The sequence below is a fragment of the Bufo gargarizans genome, chromosome 1 (assembly GCF_014858855.1).
Source record: "Bufo gargarizans isolate SCDJY-AF-19 chromosome 1, ASM1485885v1, whole genome shotgun sequence".
In the NCBI taxonomy this organism is placed as follows: Eukaryota; Metazoa; Chordata; class Amphibia; order Anura; family Bufonidae; genus Bufo; species Bufo gargarizans.
In genome coordinates, this window is record NC_058080.1 from 420,175,190 (window position 1) to 420,185,919 (window position 10,730).

The window sequence follows — 10,730 nt, forward strand, 5'->3', positions numbered from 1 at the left end:
GACCAGAAAATAAACAAATACATCACCAGTTCAGTGTTTTTTCATAATATGATTTTACCCTGGTGGTAGCCTTAAATTGTTCAAACACTACTTTTTTTTTATAAGAAGGTTTTCCCTTAGCAGTAACCTTGAACTGTTAAATTGTTCAATTGTTATTGGCCAGAAATTACTGAAACAAATGATTTGGTACACAGTCCTACATACAATGGGCAAGGTTTACTAATGTGTCTGTGCCAAAAATCTATCTAATAAGTGGCAAATATTGGCAGACTTTCGTGCATCTAGGGTTTCTACATTTTTCCGATATGCTTGACAATCGGCAGGTTTAGCAGAAAGGGGTGGGACTTCAAAGGAAGGAGAAGGCCACAATTCTGGCGTACAAATATGTCTCAAGGTAAGCCAACCAATAGTTGGTCAGAGAGACGTGTCTGTCCCTGCACCAGGTTTATCATCCAGCCTGAACCACTGTGATAAATGTAGTGCAGGTCTAGACAAACTGTCTAACACCATCTTTAAGATGAGTAAATCTGGGCCAATGTGTCTATATCTATACTTTCCTCCTTTAAAGCTTTTATACACGTATTGCATGCACTTTCAGAGAAATGGGAATTCTGAAAAGGTTACAGTAATCAAGACATGACAAGATAAAAGTAGAAATTGCATTTTTCATGAGAAAGTGGAAAATTTAATCATAGTTACTGAAGAGAAGACTATCAAAAATGCATATGTCTTTCCATGTTACTGCCAGTGACAACATTCAATATTTGCATAATAAGAGTGTTAAGCAGTGGAGCACTTATTAAAAATGCATTAAATCCCTACTTTTTCAATGATAGATCATACTAACTGACAACCATTCCACCACACTATGATCCTGAGAATTTAATTACACATAAGCCTATAAAACCTACACAGCATCCGGCCAGCTAAAAATAATACAATTATATTAAGTTTGACCTACCTTAGGGTCGTGTATTCCAGAAAGCTCTTCATAAATTTTTTCCCCCACCATGACAGCTGCCAAATTAGCAGTATATGTTGACAGACAAAACAAACAAAATATAGCCCATAGATTCATTAGAAATCTCCCGGTCCAACATTTAGGTGTTTTGATAGCAGCTGTCCTGCCAAATAATATGGCATAACACACATTTAGTGCAGAAGAGAAGGAAAAAACTTTGCTGCGGTTTCGGCCATTTGGAGTCATACCAAAGGGGCTTTTCCACTCATAAAGTGTTAGAAATACTGCAGTAACATGAAGTGATACAAAAATCCCCAGCCACATTGTCCAATGAAGTGGCCACATAAAAGCTCCAATTGGTGCAGCTGTATCTTTACTCCTTACTAAGATACCTAAACTTGTCGAAAAGAAAGGACTAGTAAAATCAATGACTTGGCTTCTAGCTGTGTTAATACTAAATGAGGTCACAGCCATGTGGGCAGCACCACTGAGAAGATCTCCCACAAGTCCTGTCCAATGACCATTCTTCCAAGCTCCATACTTTCCATCACCAACGATATATAAATCAAAGTCAAAGTTTAGATCTTCTGCCAATTTTTCCAACAGATCAATGCAATAACCATAACAACACTTTTTGTATTCAATTGGCACCGAGTCATTACCACTTTGCAAACTTTCAAAAAGACTGTCTAATACTCCTGAATCATTAGTCATGGGATCTAAGCAAAGCTGGCCTGCTGGGCATTGACCATCGCTATCTACATTTCTTGTAAAGACAAATGGCGGCTCGATCAAAGTCACAACTCTAAGGTGTAGTCGTGCTGGTTGTTGGTAATGATTTTTGTGCCTTTGAGCCTGGTCCGGCCACAGTCCATAATCCATGATAATTTTTTCATCCTTCCAGCTTCCAAGTCGAGTCCACATACGATTACCTACTGGATCATGTTGTAAGTTCCAGATAAAGTAATGGTTTTCTGAGTTGATAATGGATGAATCTTTAACTTTGATATGTCCACTTACACCACTGAAAGAAGTGTTTGTCAAAAACCTGTCAAAATAAAACGTAGCAGGTGATTATTACATAATCTTCTATAATATCAAGTAAAGAGCTATGTACATCTTTGGGGCAATTTTTTATAATTGTGTTTTTCTCATTTTGGTATTAAAATATATATTTTTTCAATTGGTCTTTATTAAAAATATTCATATTTGTCATGAAGGGTTAGCTTCTGCCTAGGTGTGAGAATCGCACTTTCTGCTGGTCGTCTAATAACCCTTATCTTTAAATTACTAATTGCTCAAAAACATTTATGCTACATTTTTATCAGTAAAATAAGAATTAAGTAATGAGTTTTTATAAAGGTCAGAGATTAGAGATAAGGCGCCATCAGCTGAGCTCACAGAGCATGTTACTAAAGAATCTAAAGGATGTACAGAGAAAGTGGTTTACATTTTTTTAATAAAGACGATTTAAAAAATGAATTTTAGCTCACAATGAGTACAATGTAATAATAAATGTCCCCATAGGTGACTATAGCCTTTAAGGATCATTAGAATAATCAGCACCCAGGTATGCAGAATACATTCTGTCCTACAGTACCTCTAAATGACTTTATTATTTCTATACATTTTAGATAATGAAATCTGCTACAGTAACTACATTCTGTTGAGATTGGTATTCTACCATTCCAGTCACAATGTGAAACCGATTCACTAACTGATGAAAAGCTATTTTCTTTAAGATCATTAACTTCGTTCAATGTTTTGTTTTTTGTAAAGTTAGAAAATGTGTGTTGATAAAGGGGTCTACTCTTACACCTTGTCTTTCATAACATCTAAATCAGTGGCCAGGTAATCCCCACTAGGAAGTACAGGGGACACGTGATCTGTGTGTCAGCAACTTTGTTTTTACTTGCACATTGTAGATTGCTATTAGTAGTTATCTAATTATCATTTAGCAGTGGTTCAACAGAGAGGTGGACACAGAGTTGTATGTGCTGCCAGGCAATAACGGGCACTGACGTCGACATAGTTAAAGGGGTTGTGCGAGATCTTTAAAACTCCCACACAGCATAATAATGTATCTTTTAACTTTTCTTGAGACTTTACTTCAATCTCCATGGTCCTGCAACCTGAACATCCAGGTTTTGGATGTAGATGAGCAGCAGCCACAACATTTCCCATAGTGCTGTGTGCTACATGATCAGCCAGCAATGTAAACAACTACTACACCCTTCTCTAGGCTGAAAATGCTGCTCACTACACTCGCCATCATCCCCTTGTTGTCTCCTCCTAGTGTCCCCTCCCACACAGTTTGCATACCACAAGCAGTGGACGCTGCCTACACTGCTTATGGATTGAAAATGTCAACCAGCCCATTCCAAGATCACATGGTTTCGACATCATAACCATTTGGGCAAGGATTATGACAAACGGGATCATGGGAGGCCTGATTGTGATGTCAAAGGAAATATAGTCTGCACAGAGATCACAGTCATGTGGCCACTCTCCCCAACTCAAGAGTAAGATATCTATCTATCTATCTATCTATCTCATATCTATCTATCTATCTACATTTGTAAATATAATAACTACTATATGCTGCTGTCAAGTGGCATACAAGCGATGGCTGGTATATTCTTGTGTGTGCAAAAGCAAGTGGACACTACTGGCAAAGTGTTCACATGCATAACACATGATCGTGTGACCACTGAGTCAACCCCTGCCCACCAGCACAAGTTACAGAATGGGGGAACACAATTTTCTAAGATATCATATGACTGAGTAAGAACTACTGTTAGAGCACATTAGATTTACTGTATACAGTATTTATCATTTCAGTTTCCATGATGAGTTTGAGGTGTTTGCACACACTCAAACCTTGAGTTTCTTTGTTAACTATAACCCTCTTTTAACCCCTTCAGGACCCTGCCATTTTTCACCTTAAGGACCAGGCCATTTTTAGCAAATCTGACATGTGTCACTTTATGTGGTAATAACTTTAAAACACTTTTACTTGTTTTCTCGTCACATATTGTACTTCATGACAGTGGTAAATTTGAGTCAAAATATTTAATTTTTATTTATAAAAAAATACAAAATTTACTTTAAAAATAGATAGTAATATTATTATAGTAAATAGTTATTACTTTACATTCTCCATATGTGTACTTCATGTTTAGATCATTTTTAAAACGACATTTTATTTTTTGGGGATGTTAGAAGGCTTAGAAGTTTAGAAGCAAATCTTAAAATTTCCAAAACACAATTTTTTAAGGACCAGATCAGTTATGAAGTCACTTTGTGGGGCTTACATATTAGAAACGACCAATAAATCACCCCATTTTAGAAACTATAATAACATTTCAAAATGTAAATTTTTTTTTGAAGATTTTAAATTTGAATCTATTTTTTCTGCAACACATCAAGGGTTACCAGCCAAACAAAACTCAAAATCTATTACCCTGATTCTGGAGTTTACAGAAACACCCCAGATGTGCTCAAAAACTAATGTACGGGCGCACAGCATGCTTCAGAGTGGAAGGAGCACTATATGGCTTTTGGAGAGCGGATTTAGCTGAAATGGTAATTGGGAGCTATGTCGCATATGAAGACACCCTGAGGTGGCCCTACAGTGGAAACCCACAAAAAGTTACCCCATTTTTGGAAACTACACCCCTAAAGTAATCTTTCAAGGTGTGTATTGAGCATTTTGACCTCAAAAGTGTTTCCTAGAATTAGTAAACACTTGGCAGTGAAAATGAAAAATTGCATTCTTTTCTAGAAAAAAGTAGCTTTACACCCACATTTTTCACTTTCCCAAAAGGAAACAGGACAAAATGCACTGCACATTTTGTTCCCAATTCCCTCCGAATACAGCATCACCCCATATGTGCTCAAAAACTGATGTATGGGGGCACAGCATGCTTCAGAGTGGAAGGAGCACCATATCGCTTTTGGAGAGAGGATTTAGCTGGAATGGTAATTGGGAGCTATGTCACATATGAAGACACCCTGAGGTGACCCTATAGTGGAAACCCCCAAAAAGTGACCCCATTTTGGAAACTACACCACTCAAGGTATCTTTCAAGGTGTGTAGTGAGCACATTGACCTCAAAGGTATTTCCTAGAATTAGAAAACACTTGGCAGTGAAAATGAAAAATTGCAATTTTTATAGGAAAAGGTGGCTTAATACCCACATTTTTCACTTTCACAAAGGGTAACAGGACAAAATGCACTCAACATTTTGTTCCCTATTTCCCCCCGAATACGACAACATCCCATCCAAAATATGGATTTTGCTGACCTGAATTGGCAGACACAGATTTTAGGTGCCATATCGCATTTAAAAAAAAAATCCTGAGGTCCCCAGAAATTAAAAACCCCAAGAAGTTAACCCATTTTGGAAAGAGCACCCCCGTACAAACATGTTGAATGGTGGGAAGGATACTTTTCAGCAAACAGGTGTCTCACAGAAGGATTTCAAAGCACACATTTGTGAAAATAAAAAAAAAATTACTAGCAGACCCCAATTTTTCACTTTCACAAGGGGTTAAAGAAGAAAATTCATCCCAGTATGTGTTCCCCATTTTCTCCCCATTCAGGAAACACCCCAAATGTGTTTGTAGCCTGCTGTATGGGCACACAGCAGGCAAAAAGCTAAATATGGATTTTGCTGACAGGCCTGAATTGGCAGACATGGAATTCAGGTGCCATGTCGAATTTAAAACAATCCTGAGGTCCATTTTGAAAAGTGCACCCCTGTATAAACATTTTAAAGGGTGGAAAGGGCACTTTTGACCTAATAGGTGTTTGACAGAAATGAATATGTAGTGGTTGGTGAAAAGTGGATCTGTAAGCTACGGGACTAAATCAGAGATATAAGGTGGTGAAACTACAGGGTACATCATAGATGAAATTTAATTAATACTCCATGGATGAGTGGTACTGTAGATTTTAAACACTCCTGCATGCACAGGCCAGGTTTTTAAGGGCATGTTTCGCAGTAGTAAATGGTGTCTTTCCTTATCCCACGTTTGGAACACACCCTGCATCTTTTTTGGGCACTATGACTTCATGAAGGACTGGGACCCTCTCCGCCCCCGGCCTGGCTTTGAAAAATGAGGGCCTTGATAACCACCTCTTGGAACTGAAGGAAAGTTCCTGTGTGGCCTGCAGATTGAAATAGCTTGTACACATTGCCATCTGTACAATGTGTATGGCCAGCTTTTTGTACCACACTTTCGTTTTTTGTGTGGCACTGTAGGGCTTCAGAAGTTAATCTGAAAGATCCACCCCTCCCATGTGCCTTTTGTAGTCCAGAATACAAACTGGTTTGGGTGTAGTGGTTGTGGCACCTTGTATAGGATTAGGGAAGCTGGTGTAATCCTCCTTTTGAAGAGCAATAGGAACTCATCTACACAGACATTTTTATCAGTATTTTGCACCTCAGCAAACTTGGTGTTAAAGTGGTCAATGACAGGCGTTACCTTGAACACACGGTCAAATGTTGGGTTGTTTTGGTGTGAGCACTGTGCATTGTCGTTGAAGCGTAGGAATTTCTGAATTGACTGAAAACGCTTCATAGTCTTACTGTAAATTGGAGTCTGGTAGAAAATTTCCGAACTCCAATATTGTCTAAAGTTTGGCTTCTTTACAATGCCCATATGAAGCACGAGTCCCCAAAACTTCATATATATACTGTATTTTTCGCCCTATAAGACGCACCTGCCCATAAGACGCACCTAGGTTTTTGAGGAGGAAAAAAATATTTTGAACAAAAAGGTGTGCTTTTGGTGGGTTTTGAACTAATGGTGGTCTGTCGATGACACTGTTATGGGGGATCTGTGGGTGACACTGTTATGGGGGATCTGTGGGTGACACTGTTATGGGGATCTGTGGGTGAAACTGTTATGGGGGATCTGTGGGTGACACTGTTATGGGGGATCTGTGAGTGACACTGTTATGGGGGATCTGTGGGTGACACTTATGGGGATCTCTGGATGTCTCTTATTGGGGTCTCTGGATGACACTGTTATGGGGATCTGTGGATGACACTGTTATGGGGGGATCTGTGGATGACACATATATGTGTCATCCACAGATCCCCTCAATAACAGTGTCCCTGTAGTGTGAATGACCCCCAATACAGGGGTAGGGGTTGCATCTGGTTTTATAATGACAGCGTGGCCCATGCAGTGACTGTATTCTACTACACGGGCCCCGCTTACTGTATATACCGTAATCTTATCTATAATTGTGGCATTGTTAATAGTAATCAGCGCCTGTTTATACCGTAATCTTATCTATAATTGTGGCATTGTTAATAGTAATCAGCGCTGTGTATTACTTACAACAAGCGCTCGGTAGCAGAGAGGAGGCAGACAGGGAGGACGGGCGCTGGCAATGTGAGTCATACGTCATGCGCCCACGCCGCCTGCTTCATTCATAAAGTGGGCGCGTAGGTGCATGATGTATGACTCACGCTGCCAGCGCCCGTCCTCCCGGCCTGCCTCTTCCCTCTTCTCTGCTACCAAGCGCTTCTAAGTAATACACAGCGCTAATTACTATTAACAATGCCACAATTATAGATAAGATTACGGTATATACAGTGAGCGGGGCCCGTGTAGTAGAATACAGTCACTGCATGGGCCCCGCTGTCATTATAAAACCAGATGCCGGCCCCCAGCCCCTCCTCCCTCTCTGCTGATACACTGCCGTGCGGCATCGGCGTATCATTGACAGTTCGGCAAAATGCAGCATTCGCCCCATAAGATGCACTGCTATTTTTCCCCCACTTTTGGGGGGAAAAAAGTGCGTCTTATAGGGCGAAATATACGGTACATATATAATATATATATATATATATACACAGTACAGACCAAAAGTTTGGACACACCTTTTCAAAGAGTTTTCTTTATTTTCATGACTATGAAAATTGTAGATTCACACTGAAGGCATAAAAACTATGAAATAACACATGTGAAATTATATACATAACAAAAAAGTGTGAAACAACTGAAAATATGTCATATTCTAGGTTCTTCAAAGTAGCCACCTTTTGCTTTGATTACTGCTTTGCACACTCTTGGCATTCTCTTAATGAGCTTCAAGAGGTAGTCACCTGAAATGGTTTTCACTTCACAGGTGTGCCCTGTCAGGTTTAATAAGTGGGATTTCTTGCCTTATAAATGGGGTTGGGACCATCAGTTGCGTTGTGGAGAAGTCAGGTGGATACACAGCTGATAGTCCTACTGAATAGACTGTTAGAATTTGTATTATTTCAAGAAAAAAGTAGCTAAGTAAAGAAAAACGAGTGGCCATCATTACTTTAAGAAATGAAGGTCAGTCAGTCCGAAAAATTGGGAAAACTTTAAAAGTGTCCCCAAGTGCAGTCACATAAACCATCAAGCGCTACAAAGAAACATGCGAACCCCCCCAGGAAAGGAAGACCAAGAGTCACCTCTGCTGCGGAGGATAAGTTCATCCGAGTCACCAGCCTCAGAAATCGCAGGTTAACAGCAGCTCAGATTAGAGACCAGGTCAATGCCACACAGAGTTCTAGCAGCAGACACATCTCTAGAACAACTGTTAAGAGGAGACTGTGTGAATCAGGCCTCCATGGTAGAATATCTGCTAGGAAACCACTGCTAAGGACAGGCAAAAAGCAGAAGAGACTTGTTTGGGCTAAAGAACACAAGGAATGGACATTAGACCACTGGAAATCTGTGCTTTGGTCTGATGAGTCCAAATTTGAGATCTTTGGTTCCAACCACCGTGTCTTTGTGCGACGCAGAAAAGGTGAACGGATGGACTCTACATGCCTGGTTCCCACCATGAAGCATGGAGGAGGAGGTGTGATGGTGTGGGGGTGCTTTGCTGGTGACACTGTTGGGGATTTATTCAAAACTGAAGGCATACTGAACCAGCATGGCTACCACAGCATCTTGCAGCGGCATGCTATTCCATCCGGTTTGCGTTTAGTTGGACCATCATTTATTTTTCAACAGGACAATGACCCCAAACACACCTCCAGGCTGTGTAAGGGCTATTTGACCATGAAGGAGAGTGATGGGGTGCTGCGCCAGATGACCTGGCCTCCACAGTCACCGGACCTGAACCCAATCGAGATGGTTTGGGGTGAGCTGGACCGCAGAGTGAAGGCAAAAGCGCCAACAAGTGCTAAGCATCTCTGAGAACTCCTTTAAGACTGTTGGAAGACCATTTTAGGTGACTACCTCTTGAAGCTCATCAAGAGAATGCCAAGAGTGTGCAAAGCAGTAATCAAAGCAAAAGGTGGCTACTTTGAAGAACCTAGAATATGACATATTTTCAGTTGTTTCATACTTTTTTGTTATGTATATAATTCCACATGTGTTAATTCATAGTTTTGATGCCTTCAGTGTAAATCTACAATTTTCATAGTCATGAAAATAAAGAAAACTCTTTGAATGAGAATCAAACATGGCTTAGTTTTACTTTACTTCTCCTAAATGCCAGCGAGCAATTTAAGTTATGTCATCCTTCGTAAGTTCTGTTCCATATTTTATAACTGATGAATTCTTATATCTGTTGAGTGATTTATTGTCCTATAGGGATTACTGTAACACATTATTTAGTCATACCTGGATAAGTATTGGCCAGATGTAAGATTCAAGCTGTCTCTGCTCATGCAGTTCATTGTGCTGGGAATAAGCGCCAACTCTGGTTGATCCATTGTAGCTGTGGCAACTGCTCTGGCTATTAGTTCCATTGCATCTTGCACATAGTGTTCAAAATAGGAAGCAGCAGTTGTCCCATGAGCAATCAGACCCAAAGGTAATCCTTCAGTCTTTAATTCATCAACATTTTGGGAGTCTCCAAAAATCCAATAAAATTCGGGTAATGCTATTCCATACTGAGCAGTTGTTTCAAATATTCGTCTTGTGTCTTCCATATCACAACCAAACATAACGATAGTAGATGTGGTGTCCTTTATACTTTCTAGGTTGAACTGTAGGTAGCTCATAACGTCATTAGTCAGGGTGAGCTTTACTGTGATATTTAGAATTGATCCAAGGTGAAATCTGGAATTATTTTGTGCTAGCGTGAGGAAATCGGTTATATTCCAGTCTTCTTGGCATAGGAGTATGCTATAGTTGTACCAGTTGTTCATCGTAAGTATGGAGAGAGTGACATCGGCATTGGAAGTTAGGGAATTTTCAATGCTGAGCTGCAGGTGAAGAGGATTCTGCATTACAAATAAAAAACAAGCGTTAAGTTTTTTTAATTTCGGAATTGCACTGTTGTATTATTGCGTTACTACATTTAAACTCCTCATTAAAATACATGGCACAGTTTGAATTGAATGCCTCTATCAGTCAACTTTCTTAAGATCAGAGGATAGTTTGGTTGCCATTAAATTGTTGGAAGCCACTTTTAACTTACATCAAACAAGGGAGTGCTAAGCACTGAGGAGTCTATCTATCAAAGTATCCATTCTTTGCTTTTAAGCATCAGTCAAGGCTCTTGCCGGGATTCAAAGGCTAAAAACTGACTACAGCACAAATTGTACTTCAATCCTAGTTTTAGATTTCATGGACCGTCTCATTTGTACAAATCTTTCCACATCATTTGCAGATGTCCTAATACATTGTTATTTCATCTTGCATTTCACAGAGTGTGTTGTAACATTTTTGGAATTTATAACTGTAAAAACAATTTAATATTTTTTCCGCTATAAGTTACTTAAATAAACCTTTGGACAAATGGATTAAAATGGAGCATTAA

At 39.6% G+C, this 10,730-nt stretch overlaps 1 protein-coding gene across 1 annotated transcript in view; it reads right to left on the reverse strand.

Moving 5' to 3' along the window:
* The window catches only part of GRIN3A (glutamate ionotropic receptor NMDA type subunit 3A), a 255,993-nt gene extending 245,796 nt beyond the window's left edge, over positions 1–10,197 (reverse strand). Inside the window, exons 1-2 of the mRNA XM_044279586.1 lie at positions 9,587–10,197; positions 962–2,009 (exon numbers count right to left, since the gene is read on the reverse strand). Coding sequence (XP_044135521.1) covers positions 962–2,009; positions 9,587–10,197 — 1,659 coding nt within the window. The remainder of the gene's footprint in view (positions 1–961; positions 2,010–9,586) is intronic.
* Between the last annotated feature and the right edge of the window lie 533 nt (positions 10,198–10,730).